The sequence below is a fragment of the Vombatus ursinus genome, unplaced genomic scaffold (genome assembly GCF_900497805.2).
Source record: "Vombatus ursinus unplaced genomic scaffold, bare-nosed wombat genome assembly UNPS02014813.1, whole genome shotgun sequence".
NCBI classification, from domain to species: Eukaryota; Metazoa; Chordata; class Mammalia; order Diprotodontia; family Vombatidae; genus Vombatus; species Vombatus ursinus.
Window position 1 is genome coordinate 613915 of NW_020954591.1, and position 18823 is coordinate 632737.

At 33.7% G+C, this 18823-nt stretch overlaps 1 protein-coding gene across 2 annotated transcripts in view; it reads right to left on the reverse strand.

Moving 5' to 3' along the window:
- The window catches only part of RIF1 (replication timing regulatory factor 1), a 60866-nt gene that overhangs the window by 17398 nt on the left and 24645 nt on the right, over window positions 1-18823 (reverse strand). For both annotated transcript variants that reach the window (XM_027877650.1, XM_027877649.1), the window contains exons 12-29: window positions 16096-16269; window positions 15750-15860; window positions 15531-15593; window positions 15168-15268; window positions 13770-13856; window positions 12615-12688; window positions 12146-12326; window positions 9799-9906; window positions 9420-9569; window positions 8739-8838; window positions 7468-7732; window positions 6237-6279; window positions 5675-5877; window positions 4198-4294; window positions 2449-2571; window positions 776-927; window positions 413-490; window positions 262-316 (exon numbers count right to left, since the gene is read on the reverse strand). In XM_027877650.1, the coding sequence (XP_027733451.1) occupies window positions 262-316; window positions 413-490; window positions 776-927; window positions 2449-2571; window positions 4198-4294; window positions 5675-5877; window positions 6237-6279; window positions 7468-7732; window positions 8739-8838; window positions 9420-9569; window positions 9799-9906; window positions 12146-12326; window positions 12615-12688; window positions 13770-13856; window positions 15168-15268; window positions 15531-15593; window positions 15750-15860; window positions 16096-16269 (2165 nt within the window). The remainder of the gene's footprint in view (window positions 1-261; window positions 317-412; window positions 491-775; window positions 928-2448; window positions 2572-4197; window positions 4295-5674; window positions 5878-6236; window positions 6280-7467; window positions 7733-8738; window positions 8839-9419; window positions 9570-9798; window positions 9907-12145; window positions 12327-12614; window positions 12689-13769; window positions 13857-15167; window positions 15269-15530; window positions 15594-15749; window positions 15861-16095; window positions 16270-18823) is intronic.

Sequence of the window (18823 nt, forward strand, 5' to 3'; positions counted from 1 at the left end):
TAAAGTCATGCTACTATTGCTAATACATGGCAACAATATGCTATTATTATATGTTCTATTTTATTTTACTTCTACTCTATGAATTATAGAAAACACTAAGCGGCACATGGTTTTAGATCTAATGAACACTTGGAATTATGGCTATGGGTCCTATAATAACATTAAACAAAAGACTACACTGTCTATCTTGGAATAAAGGAAATATCAAATAAAGGAAATGAATGAACAACTTCTGAAATCTCCAAAATAAATTAGTTATACCTTCATGATAATCTCTGATTCTTCCTTCGATTCTTCAGTTAAACTTGGATTTTCCCTATAGCAAATAAATATGCAAGTTATATTTTTGTAGTTGTTTTTTGTTTTATTTGAGAAATCAGAAAAGGTCTTATGGAAGGCTTCAATTACTTACATAGTTTCTTCTTGAGTATGGTAAGAAAAACTATCTTGTGATACATCCAGATTATTGTATAGGGCAGGAATATCACTTCTGTAAAGCAAATCATTTTATAATTAAATGAAAAATGTTCCAATTATTATTACATGCTAAACTTTGCAAACAAATGTTAAAACAAAAGTACAAATTTTCTTCCCCTCTACATGCAAAGCCAAAAATCTGTTACATCATATACCATATTGCCAACTACAATATAACCTTTGGTTAGTTTTAGTATAAAAAGGTTTTTAACAAAAAAATAGGCTTCAAATTTAGTACCTAAAATCAATAGAAAAAATCCATTTTAAGTTGCCAATAATGTTAATTATGCTTACAAACCTCTTTGTTCTAAGTACTTCTTTCTGATGTTCAGTAAGAATTCTTTTCTTTGTTTCTTTCTCATTGGGAGGGATAAACACAAAATCAACAGATGAACAATCTTCCAAAATAACATCTTTTTTTAACTTAGGAGACAAAAATTCTAGTTTCATCTACAAAAAATTGAAAACAGTATAATATTAATTTTCAGGTTTTATAAAAATTTTTTATTTCAAGACCATTCACTTATGTTTTCTACTAGAAATATAATCTAAATTTAAGAAATGAAATGTTTTCCACATTTAAGTATCTTACTCTTTTGCTGCTTTTGTAGAATGAAGTTTATTTTAGACCATAAGATAATGTTTGAAATCTATGTTTACCTACATCATATGGCTAAAAATATTTCTCAAGACTACAAAAAGAAAACAGTAATATATATTTATTAAATTAGCCAAGAATTTTGGTACCAACTAGGAAAACTGGTAAGAAAAAGCAAAGATGCTACAGCAGCTTGGCAACTTGTAAGTATAACGATGAGATTTTCTGTAGAAGAGACATTTTCATTCTGCTTCAACAGAAGACCAAAAAGTTGGGGCCAAAAAGTTCAGATATGTCATCACTGCAACCAAAATATGTTATGATATAAGAAACAATACAAGTTCTTCAATTACAAATAGCTTAGGCCTGGATCCCCAGGGATATGCTCAAGTTCTAACCTTATCCTTAGATTGTTTTACTTTTTATTATTACCCTCCATTTTGCATTTTTGAAATTTTAACCTAAATGTTCTTTAGTCTATAAATTTCAAAGTTGTTATGTAAAAAGAAGAGAAAGTTTCTTAAAGACAACCAAAGAATATAAGCTTTTCTAAGGCAAACATATTTGCAAATCTGGGCATCATGCATGGGTCTGCTGCCTCTTAACTTTTAATTTTTTTTTCAGTTTTATTTCTTTTTAAATGTGTTCATTGTTATTACAAAAATTTATTTCTCCTCAAAATGTATAATAAGAAAGTGTCAGTTCTAAATATTTTCTATCATGGTTCACATGACAAATAATGAAAATAATTACTGAAACATCTTTGGGGCAGTTAGGTGACACAGTGAAGAAAGTGAGGAACCTGGAGTCAGGAAGACCAGACTTCAAATTCAGCCTCAGACATTTATTGGCTGTGTGATCCTGGGCAAGTCATGTAACCCTGTTTGTCTCAGTTTTCTCATCTATAAAATGAACCGAAAAAGGAAATGGCAAACCATTCCAGTATCTTTGCCAAGAAAACCAAATGGGGTCACAAGAGTCACACATGACTGAAAACAACTGAACAACAATAATAACTGATACATCTTTAACACTATCTGGAGAACAATTGCTAAATTAATAACAGAGAACTCTGCCACCTCTTATTATTTTCCCCCAATAGTTCTTCTTTGTCCTAACTTCTGTAGTCTTCCCTAATCCATCTCTAACCAGCCTCTACAACTGTTGCCTTCAAGCCGCTTTATGCAACTCCACCTAAGATTTACTTCCCAACAACAAAAAAAATCTGAACAACTTTTTTTTTTGGTGAGACAATTGGGGTTAAGTGACTTACCCAGGTCACAGAGCTAATGAGTGTTACGTGTTTTTTTCTTCTTTTTTTTTTCTGACCAACTTTTAAAAGGGTCTATTAAATTTACTTTAAATTACCTTACCTTAGATGGTGATTTTAGATCTTTTCCGTTCAGATTTTTTGCACGTAATGATAAAAAATCTTGTTTTCCACAAGACTGTATTTCTATACCACTTATCTTTGTGTCTAATTGTGAATTTTCTGTCTGTTTAAAAAAAAAAATTTGTATTTCAAAAAATTGTAAAATGTGTTACTTTTGCCTAATAATGCTATTTGCACTATTCTATACTAGTTTTAAATTATTTTAATACCATATCCTAAACCAATGACATAGAACTATACCCATGGTGACAAACTTAAACATGTCAATCTGATTTATTATTAAATACTCCTAGAGTAGTGATTTCTTAATTTTTTGTGTCATGACCCCTTAGATAATTTAGTAAAATCTATGGACTTCTCAGAATGTTTCAAAACACACATAAAATATGTAGTATTACCAAAAATGTAAATTATTTTCAAATAAATTTTTTTTTCCTCGTTCAAGTTCACAGACTCCTCCCCAGGTTAGGCATGCCTTCCTTATAATTCTAAAATTCCAAACACAGGCACAAAAGACCCATCCATCTTTATGGAATAAAATGCTAAAATACCATATGATACCAATATCAGATCCATTAGAAATACGCTTTTGAGTCTTTATTATTTTCCCCCTGTAATTCACTATCTTAGTGAAGCTCAATCATTGTGTTGGCTGGAGCAATATTTCATATCAGCGAGGAAAAGCTATTCAAAGATAAAACTTGAAACAAACAAAAAAGATAAAGGGATATTATTAATATATTCATTCCCAGAATGCCTAAATTCCCTTGGTACAAGAAGTTTTAGTCACCACATGCCAATGTTTTCAAATGCACGAAATCAAATACACAGGAAGAAAAAGGACATCAATTACATTGAAATACTAATACACTCTCTCTCTCTCTCTCTCTCTCTCAGGGAAAAAAAAACCGACCTACATAGAACCTAGGTAAAGAACTCTTTATCTTAAAAGGAACAAAGTTTTGTCTACTTCATAAAATACAACAAATGTGTTTTACTTCCGTTTATTAGTCTGAATAAATCTTAAATAGTTAATTATAAACTTATGTTATTAGACTCAAGAAATAGATCCTTTATTCACATCACTACAAATTTCACAGATCCTAATGTAATATAATTATAACAGAACTGAAGGTTTGTATTACTAGAAATTACATTTTTAGCCTGTAGTCTATTGAGAGAAATATATCTAAGTTTCTTGTTCCTTAAAATAACCACAGTTCTGGTGGGTGGTTCGGGAGCCAAAAGTATTTTTCTTCCTTTGCTGGAAGAAGATTAAGTTGCTGCTTTTTTTTTTTTTTTTTTTTGGCTAGGCAATGGGGTTAAGCGACTTGCCCAGGGTCACACAGCTAGTAAGTGGTATATGTCTGAGGCCAGATTTCAACTCAGGTCCTCCTGAATCCTGGGCTGGTGCTCTATCTACTGTGCCACCTACTTGTCCTGAGTTGCTGCTTTTTTAAAGCTATACTGATTGACCTATAACTCTATTCTCCTCCACTTTTGCAGTAACATAGAATTAAAATGAAGAGCTCTCCTACACCAGTGGTGACAAACTCAAATAGTAATAATTTCTGCAACCATATCAACTTGGAAAGTCACATCTATGTTGTACTGTATTTTAATTTGTTTTGTTTTAACTTATCCTAAAAAAGCACTCAGGAGGAACACTCAGCCACTCAGTTCTTCAAAAAATATAGTAATTAGAGAATTAACAAAAAACAGTACTTACTCCCTCCGAATAGAGGCCACCAGATTCTTCTATTGGTTCAACCTCAAAACCAGGTAACAAAAGCAAACATTTCTGTTTGGCTTGTTTCAATACAATCCTTCAAAAAGAAAAGGGGGGAAGGGAGGAAAGGGTGGAATTAATTCATAAGCACTGTTCAGTCCTACATATAAATAAGTACATTTAGATAAGAAACTTTATGATAAATACATATTTAGTCCTTCTTCCCCCCCACCATCAAGTACTCTATACTAAACTATAGGTATGTCAATACAATTAAATTCACTAAATAGAGAGAACTTAAATGTCTGTGAATAGAGGTTCTTCTATCACTCACTGGCTAATAATACTAAGGTAAACAAAAATTATCTTTTATGCAGTTTACCACACAAGCTGCCAAGTACAATCAAAATATTTTTACTTGGGTAAGAACAAATGGAACTAGAAGGGAAGTACAGAAAAAGTCTAGGGAAAAATGTTTTAATCCCAAACTCAGTTTCCCTTTTCTGAATCTTTTAGCTAAGGAATTCCCTCTCCCAGTTACTTAATAACCTAAGCCTCTTTACTATTTTCCCTATTAAAATCAAGTTATAATGACTTACCATTAGTTAACTTTCACTTAAATTGTATGACTGATACCAAGACAAAGGAGGCTGACAAGTGTTACCCTTCAGGGAGCATAAAAATCGGAGTCCTCTTTTATTAGAATTTCAAACTTAAGTCTCTAGGAAACTGAAGGTGAGGAAACTCCCTTCAATACAGGTCATATCTTCCGTGCAACTAATAAGTTTTTGCTACAGCAAAGTTACCTTGAGCTGTGGTGTCAAACCCAAATAGAAACTGGGCCACTAACCATGTATAAGGACCCTTGCAGATCACTGACTTAGTTTTAAAAATGTAATGTCATATTTAGTTATTTCCCTACATTTTAATCAATCACATTCTGGAGTGTTGCTATTTGACACCTCTGATTTGGGTGAAGTGACTTGACCAAGTCTTTCTGCTTTCCAGGACGGTTCTCTATTCAGGATTCCTGGCAGCTTCTATTTCCTACACTGATATTCTCTTATTTTAAACTTGACTATTTGAATTAGGTCACTAAGATGAGGAACCTCAAATCAGAAGCAGGGGAGAAAAAGTTGCTGCCAACCAAGCAGAATGACAAGAGCAGATACAAAGATTTATTAAGTTTAACACCCTAATAGTCAATTGCTTATACCCTTCAACAGGCTGTTGGAGTATCTCTGTGGCAGGTGTGAATTCCCAAGGAACCTGGATAATAACAGTAATGAAACCTGTGAGGTTAAGTACTACCTCACAGAATTAGGAGTCATTTTTACTGAACAAAACAAGCCTTTTATGTTCATTAATATAATAGTTTCACCTCTAATCAAAGTGTTCATTTAGAACTTCAATCTATGAACATTATTTTTTTCTTTTCTTATGAACATTATTGTAGAAATTAAAATTTTCATCTTACTTTAGTTCTTCAGGATACTCCAGCAGAGTCTCTTTAGCAAACGTGTCATTCCAGAACTGAACACTCTGTTTGCAGATCTGTTTATTTTTGTGCAGAAATATTATGCACAATAATGGGGAGAGTTGTTCTAAAAGCTCATTGTTATAAGTGCCATTGTAGCGAAACTGAAGACATCTAAGAATCTCTCCTAAGAGCTTTTCTAACTAGGAAAAAGCATAAAATTTAGAAATATTACTTTTTAAGTTAAAATAAAACAAAAAACCCAATCAAATTAGATACTATTTTCGGAACATAATATACTACTATTTAATTTCAAAAGTTATAGGAGGTAAGACATATGGTTTGCAAGTACATATAGAAAATAACCTGCACTTATTAAAAAAATATCACATGAAACCAAGGCAACCTGGTCTGTGTTTCTTTTAAGACAATTTCACTATCCATCCACTGTTCAAACTGTGCATCTACTAATTAGAAAGATTCACATATTAAATCTAAATTGTAAAGGATTTATAAATAATGGAGAAGCAGGAAGAAGTGATGAAATCTGTCAATTTTTTACCTTGTTGTTGAGGCAATTATACACTTTAGGCACATCACTAAGCCTGGGACAAAAAAAAAATCAAGATGGAAGAAATGATTATCACTTGGCAATTCAGGCTGTAATTATACAGGAAACTGTATCCTAAGTGGTTAGTAAAATATTACTCTGTACTTGATTATTCCTAAAACCATACATATGTAAGTTTTTAAATAAATCTAAAAATAGAAATACAATAATGGAGTTTGCTGTTTAAAAGATATAAAACAAACATTTTTATTATTGTCCCTTATCTCTAAATTTTCTTAAAACAAGAAATGCTTCAAGATATTTACAAATAAAATATAAGGAGATTCCACATAAATCATAGATCTCAAACTATACCAGAAAGCTAGAATATAATTAAATTTATTTTAGGTCAACTGTTTTTTCTTTTTCAGGCTTCTCCCAATTAATTTTCAAGTCTGGATACTTGCACTGCTAGGGAATGTATGATAGATCATGTGTCACAGAACTGGAAGGGAACTCAGGAATTATTTTGTCTAATATATTCATTTTGAGGAAAAAAGCTCAGGCCCAAGGTAGTTAAATGCCTTGCCCAAAGTCACACTGATATTAACAGTCACGTGGGAATTGAACTCAGGTTCTCCTGAGTTTAATGGCGATTGTTTTACCACACTATCATCACAAGCTAAAATAATAGGTTTTAGAACTAGAAAGATCTCATATCATATTATTCAAACCCCTCATTTTATAGATTCAGAAATGGAAACTCAGCAAAATGTACTGACCTCTTCAAGGTCACACATGAAGCAACTGAACCAGTACTCAAATCCAGTACTATTCTTCAAATCTAGCAATCTTTCCAAGATATCACATTCCATATTACTATTACCACATTAGTTACTAAGATATCACATTTTTAAACATAAAGCAGGCCTAACATAGAGTGGTTACTATAATAAAAATACCTTACTCTAAGGCATATGGATATACATATAGAATATCCATGTCAAAAGACACACTACATAAAGTACTTTTGCAAATGTCATTAACTATTATTATATACATTGGACATACATTTTAAAGATGTCAGTCTACTTTTCAAAACAGTTGATAATTTCTTCACTATTTAAAGTTTATTAAAGTAAATAATCTTTATTAACATCAGTTTTAAAAATCTGCTTTCTAGAAACAAAAATTTACAAATGCAATTATCTCCAAATTTTTGAATGAAACTCAATATACTTACTTTGAATTTTCATATAACAATGCCAAAGGCTTTGTTAAAGTTGCAAAGATTGTCTGTATCACTGAAGGCAAAGACACATGGCCAAGAATAGTAGAAATAATGCTGATAATTGAATTACCAACAGAAAGGAGTGTTTCAGAATGAAGATTCTTGAAGCTGACATCATGGAAAGCATCCATCACCTTCAGGATAACTTTAAATAAAGAAGTCAACTTCCCTAAAGGTTCTTTTTTTTTCTTGGACCAATCTGTAGGTGTCTGTGGTACTGAAAATAAAAGTGGTCTGGTTAAAGACAAAAGTCTTTTCAAGACTCATTCTTTCATAGAATACTTAATGTCTTGGCTCCAAGATGAACAGCAGTTTAAACAAGTTTAGGTATGCCATACTTGTCTAAATGATTGTGTTCTTTGCGAGCATGTTCTTTGTCTACATATGTAAACTTGTAGACTATATGGAATAGTCTATAAGTTTACATATATAGACAAAGAACACACTCATTCACAACTTAAGATACATAATGAAGATGAAATAAGTACAAACATTTCCCGTTTTTAAAAAGGCTCACAAGTAAAAAGATATTATCTTCTTGGATAAAAGGATAATTATTTTCTTGGATCCTCACAATAACCTGGGAAATAGCACGAGTGGCACTTTCCAAATAAGAAAGGTCCACGGCATGAAATCAGTCTTTGTACTATATTACATTGTAGCCCAAACTCATTAAGAATAAAATAATTAATAAACTTTTAATGAATGTCTATGTGAAAAGGAGTGGCAATTCAAATAGGCATAATACATGGCCCCTGCCCTTGCTAAAGTTAATATGATGCTGCAGAGATTTAGTGATAAATACCACAAGGCATATCCAAAGTGGTAAATGAATTGGTGGGACAAATATTTGCTGAAGAATAAGAATGCTTGAAGGTATGATGAGCACTATCATTCCTTTACACAATTCTGTATCATGTAATATGCTGGTACAAAAAAGTGATATATGCCAAAGTTATAAAACATTCAAAATTTTATTTATAAGTTAAGCAGAGCTCTTTTTAATTGAAACCTGAAGCTGTCTCTAATCCGTGGGTACGATATCAAAGGCAATGCTTCAGTCAATATGTTGGATAGATCCCTGAGCTATGAAATGATAGATTTAGAGTTAAATTGTCTAGTTTAATCCCTCATTTTCTAGATTTATAAAGTGAAGCCAAGAGATTACGATACAACATTTTTCATGTTCATTAGAAAAAAAAAAAAGATGCATCAATACTCACATTTAATTTGGGGTTGATGTTTAGTACTGTATGGTGAAAAATTGATGCATTCAACTATTACTGTAGCAACATGAGCAATCCTATCCAAAAAACACAAGTTCTAAAGGCGAAAAAAAATCAATATTAGAAACATCCAATTGTTAATCAGCATAGTATCTTAGGCTAAATGAAAAGCAGGGAAGTTTGTCAACTGTGATTAGTATGATCTATTTCACGTGTCTGCCTTTGCCAACATTCCCCAATGATTTACTCTTGTACCTTCATAGCCTAATTGAAGTCTCCCACCCTAAAAGTAATTTAACCCTCTGGAGGTCATCCAAGCTGTTGTTCAACTTGATTCCATGGTAAAAAGTATTCCTGTCTGGCTCCCTATGACTAAGGAATGCAAGTCCTGGCTATTCTACCCTGTACCCACATACCTTTGTGGATCTGGACACCTCCCCTTTCTTTCTATTACTTATTGTTCGGTGAATCTTCTCAACTAGAGTGTCACTTTCAACTAATTCCCAACCAATCTCCCAGTTTTACGACTGCCTGTTCTGTAACTGTTTCAACTAATTCACATTCAATTTCCAACCAATCACCCACTTATGAGACTTCTTGTAATTTACCTATTTTCATTACAACCAATTAATATTAGTCCAGGTAGACCTTTAAAAGAATTTAGTAATAAAAACTTACTGCAAAGGTGTTGTCATCTAAGGCAGACATCATCTTAAGACAAAGTTCATCACAGCATAAATTTTCTTCTGCTGTTGCTACCAAAGCTGCACAACGGGCAAATGTTCGATACAGTTCTGACCAAGTTCGAAGTAATGACTTCATAGTCGGCTTTTAAAAAAGATCAAGTAGAAAAACAGAATGAATGGAAAAGTAGGTTACTGCCAATCCATTAACTATATAATTCAATCTGTTACTTAAGTCTAATTTATCAAAAAAGGAAGAGAGAGAGAAAGGGTATGTGTATCTCACAGTGACAAATCAACATTACAGTCTAAAACTTTCCCAGAAAATGTGCTGTTCCCCCCACCCCTCCCAAAGCCGTAACCCATAAACTTACCAACGGAAACTCTTGTGCTGGAAAAATATGGGTTATTGGTAGCATCAATGCACTGTAGACAGCACTGAAATTGTGCTCCAATGCATCTCCCTGATTTACTTCATTGGTCTGAATAAAATACAAGAGGAAAATGCTATTCAAGCTGCCAAGATAAACAGTCAATTTGACACTATTATAAGCATTAGAAAAGGAGTGTAAAATGGAAGAAATTCTAACAGGGAAGCTTATTTTGTTTTCTTTAATAATAAAAAAAAGACTAAATGAACAAAATACCCTGTACATAATGGCTTTCTTGTAGAAAGCAATGTTTTTCAATACAAAATGACTTCTGTTCTCATGGGAGATGTAAATGTACATTTTCTTGTGGCACAAAGCTATTTGAAGAATTCATATACCAGGTAAAATACATCATAAGATCAAATCTAACAGTATTACAACTCTTACCTTCATTGGTCTGAATTAAATACAAGAGAAATATTCAAATAAAAGAGCTACTCTAATAGCAACATGCAAAGTTACTACAAAGTGATTTTTTAAAAAGAAAATCTGGGAGATATGAGAAGACATTTCCCCAAACTGTTTCTTTAGAGGTAAAAGACTATGGACTTGGAATAAATACTTCATATAACAGACTTTTTCAACTTGTTAGTTTTGAACTTCTTCCTTTCTTTATTATAAGGGACAGCTCCTGAGGAATGGGAGGGGGAGGGTCAGGGGAAAAGGATATAGTAGGAAATGCAGGTTGTCAATTTATACAATCATATTTTCCCAGGTCACAAGTAAACTAGTTTTTGGAACCCCTGATTCCAAACCTGTAACATTTAAAAAATCTAAATCAACATAGCCTTTGAGATATAGCCAGACCACATCCTAAAGGGAAAAGTCATGACTTCTCTTAGACTAACAGGATTCACGAAAACACAGGTGTTGATGAACTGTGGAAGGTGTTCACCATTAGAATGTAAGCTCATTAGGGGTGGAGACTATTTTATTCTTATTTGTATTGCCAGTGCCTGAAACATTCATCAGCAACTCATATTTGACTGACTCACATCTTTCAAAGATTTTAGAACTCTTATCAGTGCAACGACTAACCATTACTCTAGAATACCAACGATGAAACATGTTACTACTTGGGAGAAAAAAGACCATGCAATGCTTTCCATTGTCCATCAAATAAAGCCTCAAATCCTTTACCTGTCATTCAAAATCCTCCAAAAGCTGGTGGCAATCTTTTATCTTTTACCACTTTTCTTTACATACTCTACGCTCTGGCCAAACTTTTTATACCATGAACAATCTTTGACTTTACCTGCTTCTGTTCCTTTACTGATACCCTAGGTATGAAATATTTCCCTGTCCCATTCTACCTTTTAAAGTCCAAGAAGTTAAGTCTCTGTCCTATTGTGAAGCATACCTGATTACACACACCAAGTTTCTTCCCCTCTGCTCTTATTTAGAAAGTTTTTGTATTGTCTCTGTCATCACTCATCAATTGACAAGTTTTACAGATTCTACTTTGATAATATCTTTCACATCCCATCTCCTCTCTGGTCAGCTGGCCACCACCCCAACCTCATCAACTCTTACCAGGACTATTTTAATAAACCTTATAATTGCATTCCCTGCCTTAAATCTCTCCACTCTCCAAACCATCTTCCACACAGCTGCAAAGGTGAAATTCATAAAGCACAGGTCTGACCATGTCCCTTCCCTACGCAGCAAGCTTCCATGGCTCCTATTGACTCTAGCATTTGTTACATACTCTCCTTGATTTAGCTTTGGAATCTGATTCCAAGGTACCTTTCCAGCTTTATTATATTTCACGCTCTCTAAAGTCTTGACAAACTTGTCTTCTTGTAGTTCACACACACAACATTCATCTTTTACCTCTGTTGTAAATGCATTACAGGTTGTAATGCACTCCCATCTTGCCTCTCAAAATCTCAGGGCTTCTTTCAAAGCTCAATTCAAATACCACTAAAGAGGCCTTTCCTTATCTCCCTCATGGCTAGTACCCTTCCCCCATCCTAAATCACTTTGTAGTGTATTTATTTTGTATACGTGTGTGTGCAGGCTGTGCATACAAATTTGTACATATTTTCTCCTCAAAGAGAATGGAAGTTCCTGGAGGTCAGAGACTGTGTGTCTTCCTATTTCTAGAACCTAGAATATAGTTAACACTTACTAAATGTTTGTTGACTGAAATCTTTATATTTCTCCCCCAGAACTTAGCACACTTCTTGGATAGACACTACAATGTTAGCCGAATTGAATACACATAAGATGGAAGGGGAAAATTCTGCTTTAAAAATCTTTAGTGGAATAAAGAACTATGAGAGTATACCTGGTTAATCAGTTCAGTTAGTGGGTTGACTAGAGTGCTCCACATTCGCCACAGATGCTCTTTGTTATCAAGGTGCTTTGCATTTTGAGTAATAACATTTAAAACAGAATCACTGAAAGCTAGTGGAGAAGTTGGGCCAGTAAGAACACAACCTACAAGTGTTTCCAGGTTTTGAAAGAACCTAAAAAAGAAAAACATTCTACTGAACAACTTTTTGCATGCATTAAGGTTTTATACAAATTTTAACTGCCAGCAGCACTCTAAAATGAAGAACAAAGGAGATCAAGACATTTGTACTCAACCTTGGTTGTCCTGCCCACTTTAATTTTTTGATTTTAAAAGACCCTACTGAGAAACATCATCCCAATTTCCTAACATATTTTCAATTATAATTTAAACAAATTGCTCTTCATAGATAATATTTAGCAAAAGCCACAATCTTAGTTGAATTATGATTGGGAAAGCTCACCTTTCATCAGCCACACCACATTCCAAGAGGTTATTACTAAAAATTAATTGAATTAAGAACAAAGCTGGAGTTCCCTGTATAGAAAAGGAGAGGAATACTAATAAATTTTGAATTATAAAAATTCTAACTATTTTTACAAGTTACTAAGTATAAAAATGTATATATAGCTAGCTATATAAACAGTACCCCACCTTACTAATATCATACCATCTGAAATTTAAGTGCATCATACTTCCAGATAAAGCTTGGCAAAGGCCAAATCTTAAGTATGATACAAATAAATTTAAGTGGTGCCTCTTACCAAGCAACAAATTAAAATACCAGCTCATATGGGACAAGTAAAAGGACATTTAACAAAACAATCACATGTTCTGGGACTGCAAAATTTACTTCTTCATTCTTTAGTGAAATGATGACTCTTCACCTTTTATAAAGAAACCTGTGTCAAACACTTTTTCACTCTCCAAATTATTAAAGCTAGCCTTGCTATAACCTAGCAGTTTTTCTTGATCATTATTATTAAAATTTAAATGCTATGAAATCATGGCAGTTTAATGAAAATGTTATGTCAACATTTCATTTTTTTTTTTTGCTCTAGGCAATGGAGTTAAGTGACTTGCCCAAGGTCACGCATCTAGTAAGTGTTGTGTGTCTGAGGCCACATTTGAACTCAGGTCCTCCTGAATCCAGGGCCGGTGCTCTATCCACTGTGCCACCTAGCTGCCCTCATTTTGTTTTCTTACCCAGACCTTTCTATAACAACTAAAAACCAGTTTTCACTAAAAGTTATAATATATGAGATTGTTATAAAGAATGAAACAAAAGGCCTTTTTCTCTTCCATAAGGATCCACACATTAGTAAGGTACAATTTTAGGAGTCAAGCAGAAAATCCCTGGATGATACTGTGGCAAATGTTATGAAGATACTATAAAGCAAAAGACACTGTTCTTGCTGCACCCTCCCCCAGCCTTCCCCCACCCCTCCATAATCCACAAGGCAATCAGCTTGAAGCCATTTCTTAGTGAAACATTTAGTCTCTCTATTTCTCTCACTGATGTGGTCACATACATACGTATGTGTACACACACACACACACACACACACACACACACACACACACACACACACAGCCCCATTATATTTAAGATACTTGCATTAAGAAGATCCATGTTAGCAACTTGATATGCTGGAGAACCTAATACTTTCTGAGGTAGTTCTTTAATTGTAATTTCTATGAGGACCTAAGGAAATTTTTTAAAAAATGGGACAAAAATTATTCCAAAAGAACACCCCAACTTTGTTGCGAAAAAGTGAAATACAAGTTTCTACAAAGACATATGATTGCAAATGTTACAAATCTGACCAAAAATAACTAATGAGTTACTTAATAGGATATTAGGAAGACATAGACAGATTTAATAATTTACAAAGTTGTCATGTCTTCATAATAACTCTGTAAGTAAGATATGATAAGCAGGTCTTACTCATTTTTACAAAGGAAGAAATTATAGAAGGCAAGTGATTTGGCTGGAGCTAAGGCTTAAGTTTCCTGATGTACACAGTTCAATGCTCTTTATACAGTATAGTATACTAGTATTCCAAAACACTAAATAAATCAGCAGATTCAGTATGAGTTCAAGATGAAATCATATGACGACACACAAGTTATGGAGGGCACTACAACAATTCATTTACTTCCAGTACCACTTTTCCATTATGATTTTGAAGAAAGAATTCACCTGAAATATAACTTTTGAATACCATTGTTTTGATCTGCCAGGTGGACTTACTTAAAATCTAATCCACTGACAACAAATTTCTATTTTCCCATGTAACCCTTACTATTCTATTAAAAAAAATGTTTCCTAAGCACCTATTTTGTGAAGCACAAAGAGCTAAGGATACAAACATGAAAAAACAACAGTTCAGAAAATTTATAATCTAGTTGAGAAAGATGACATGAATAAACAGGTAACCATAATAATTATAAATTTGTAGGTGTACAGGAGAAGCCAAATGGCCAGATTAGAAATTTGGGTTCATTTCTAAATCCAGGGTGGGTGGTTAGGAAAGGTTAAGAGAGTGACGATAATTAATGACACAAAAGTATGCCTTGGAAAAGAGAGAAAGACAGAAAGAGAGAAAGAGAGAGAGAGAGAGAAGGTGAAGGGCAGGGAGGAGAAAGGTAAAAAACAGAGAAGGTAAAAGGAATGTATGAGGGGAAACGATATAAGGCATTGGATAGCCCTGTTCCTGTTACTAAAGTAGAGAAGTTACTTGATAAGATAGAGTAGTATGGAATGAAAGATTTCCACTATAACTGCAAATTAATTACAGTGGCAAGGTAATAATAACCAAGTTGGATTTTTTACAACTATATAATAGTATTTCTTCAGGATTTATTTTCCAATAAGTGACTGATTCATTTGTTCAATCATATAATAAGAAATTTGCATAAAACCTATGGGTTAGTAAGACAAGCGACATGGCAAAAATGGTAAAAAACTCTTTTTTTTTTTTGCTTTAAAAAATACTATTAATAAAACACTTACCAATGCTTTTGATACAGGAAATGCATCAGCTGTCACTATGCTTTTCAAAGACTGTAGCAAAAGGGTCAATACTTCTGAGCCCTGTCTTTCTTTTTTGTTACCTAATAGTTCAGAAATCACAAGCATGTTGAAAATTCATTTAAGAACACCTAAGTTTTCAAGTAGCTACTCAGAACTTAAAAAACTCTTTACTGTATGAGTTTAATAAGTGAATGATTTCAACATTAAAAATGAAACTTAACATGTTAAAAGAGACACATTTAAAACAACAGATGAGCTTTATGGTTTTGATTTTTCACTGCAAGCAGAAAGTGATAGAAAATATCAGTTTAGCCATGCCTGTTCGCTTTATAATTACATTACCTGATTCAATAACTGACTTCACAAAGCAAATAATATCTTTCCATATGGCATAAATCACAGCATCTACAAAACAAGAATAATTTGTTTAACAAAAAACAAAACAAAACAAAACGGGGAAGTCATTCTGAATACAACACAGTGCTTTCTTAAGTCCCAACATACCGTTTTTTAAAAGGAAGACTCTTAATGACCAACTAGAATTTCTAATGAAATGCTTACCTGAAGCATCTTTTCCAACAGCAACAAAGCTGTCCTGAACTGCAGCCATGAGTATATTTGCATGTTTGCAAAAGAATGAAGGGCTATTGATTAAAGGATGCTGAAGAGGCTCTAAAAAAGGGGAAAGATAATGAAAATGTCAAACTGGAATTTTTCTGTAATATTCTTCAGTAACAAATTGATTCTTTTAAATAAATAAAAAGCAAAACTTTACCATTAATCCATGCTTTTGACAACATTAGTTTTGCATGTTTGGCAATATATAAAAAGTAACACTTAAAAGTACTGGAAAATACACTGTGAGATTTGTGTAAGTCCCAAAAATATTTTAAGAAAAAAAAAATACCTAAACTCAGCACAAGTTTGTTTTTTTTAGCAAATTCTAAAACGCCTGGACCCAGCAAGAAGTGAAGTAACATTTCAATTCCCAAGAGCTGAATGGATGGGATAGCTGCCATTCCACTGGTACTAAGAGACAAGTTCATCCTGGGTGTAACAGGAGTTCCAAATGGGAAAGATCCTTAAGAGAAAAATCAGAAAATTCCTTTAAGTAGTTTACATTAAAATAAAAAAGTCCAAAATATAAAATTGTTCTTCTGGTTCTGTTTACTTTATTCTCAATCAGTTCATTCAAGCCTTCCCAGGCCTTTATCTTTTGTCATTTCTTAATGGCACAATGATATTCCATTCCATTCATATAACCCAATTGTTTAGCCATTCCAATTGATGGCCATACCTTCATTTTCCAATTTTTTTGCTATTAAAAAAAAAAAGAACTGCTACTTATTTTTGTACACACTGCACTTTTTCCTCTTTCTTTGATCTCTTTGGGGTACCTGTTTCAAATAAATAATGAAGCAAGATCTCCACATTAGGACAGAGAAGTGATGTACTCAGGATTCAGAATGAGAGTTTTTCAAACAACTTGTTTTGCTTGATTATGCATTTGCCAAGAGGCCTTGGTTTTTTTCTTTTTAAATTCAATGGGGTAGGGGAGAAAAAGTAGGTCATTGAGGCATCTTTTCATAAATTGCGGAGAGACAGTAAAACCAGAAAAAAAATCACGGATGAGCAGGACAGCTTTGAAAGCTACAAGTTGAATTTATTTCATAATTTTTAAAAAATCAGCATATAAGATGCTGGAAATTTTATGTACAACCATCTTTTTCTATTCTACATGTATGAAAATATCAATTTTATTTAGCGTTTAAGTTACAATTTTTTACAAAAAAAAATCCAAATTAATTTTACACTAAACAGAAGATTGGGGAAGAGGGAGGACAGGGAAGAGCTTTGATAATGCTTACAACTGTCACAAATTTCCATATGGGGTTCTTAACCTAGAACATGTTAAGGGGTTCAGTCTTCATGAGACTGTCAAAGGGGGTACATGACATGAAAAAGGTTATGTCTAGTGGAAAGAACCTGGAGTTCTGGATTTGGAATCAATTTTGATTCTGAGGTATACCAATTACATGCATCTGCAACCAAGTTATTTTTCTGATCCTCATTTGTGATATCTGATCATGGGCTGTTGGAAGAATCAATGAAAAAATAACTTGGTTTTTCAATAAATGTTTGTTTACCTATCTGGCTATGTTAATAAAAGCTCACATTATTATTCTTAAGAACATGCTGTCCTTTACCCTTTATACAAGCTAAAGACACTTGAAGAAAAATCATTTTGGGGCAGCTAGTATGTGTCAAGTGTTTTGTCTGAGGCTGGATTTGAACTCAGGTCCTCCTGACTTCAGGGTTGGTGCTCACTGCACCATCTAGCTGTCCCTAGCTCCATCACTTATTGCTGTGACTTAAAGTCACTTATTTGTTTCTTTATCTGTAAAGATGGCCTTATCTATGTGAGTTATTATAGAATAGGGACTGGTTATAGTCAAACAAATTTCTTGCTCAGCTCCACACCTAAAAACCTGTCCCCATATTGTCATCCTCTGCTCTATTCAAATAGAATAAAGTGGCTTTCCATCCTTTACCAAGGTTCATCTTTCTAGCTGCCATTGAACATCACTGGTTTCCTGTATAAGTTTGTTCCATTGATCATTTCCCTCCCACTAGACCCCTTATCTACTGTCTTCTTTCCCAACGACCACAGTCATTCTTAGGTTTCATTAATCAAAAATATCCCCCTTCGCCTTCCTACAATCTCAAACATCAATCAATCCTTTGTCTCCTCTGCCCTTGGCTACTAGACTGCAAAAAGTCAACTCTATACATCTTTTACATCTGCATTCATACGTTGCAATTAGGTTTTTGACTTTACTGAAGCTGGTACCTCTCCAAGATAATCCCTTAACTGCTAAATTCCATGTCCTTCTCTCAGTTCTCTTCCTCTTTAACCTTTCCCTAACATTTAACACTCGATCACTCTCATTGGTAGATACTTTCCAACTGAACATGTCCGACCACTCCTCAGCATCTTTCACTGGTTTATAATTCTTACCTTAAGTGTAGGTATACCCTGAAGCTCAGTCTCCTGTTTTCTCTTTGGAGTTCACTTTTGAACTCATTATCTTCTTCTTAAATCTGTCCCATTTCCCCAACTTGCCTACTCCTTTCCCTATGATCTTTCTAGTCACTCAGGTTCACCTGATTCTTCTCTTGAGCTCATCTCCCACATTTAATGACTACCGGCTACCTCCTCAATACCTCTCCCACTGATTCCTTCCAATTCACTCACCATCACAATGCTCACCACCCAAATTCAAGAATATAGCAGTGATCTCCTAGCTATGTCCTTCGTGGCTCCCGTCTCTATAACATCATTCACAAAGTCATCAACATCTTTCCAATCTACTCTCTGATCATACACACATACACATACATACATACACACACACACACACACAATATGCCAGTCTCCACATCACAGGAACCTATATTCACCAGCTAAACCTTGTTAATGAAACAAAAAGTGCTTCTGAAAGATGAAAGATAGTTTCTTCTACCATCAAATAGGATCCATAAGACAGTGAAAATACCATTTAAAGTAAATAAAACCCAATTCTAATTGCTACAACTTCAAAGATCTAGTTTGAAGATTGCAGGAAAAAGAAAAT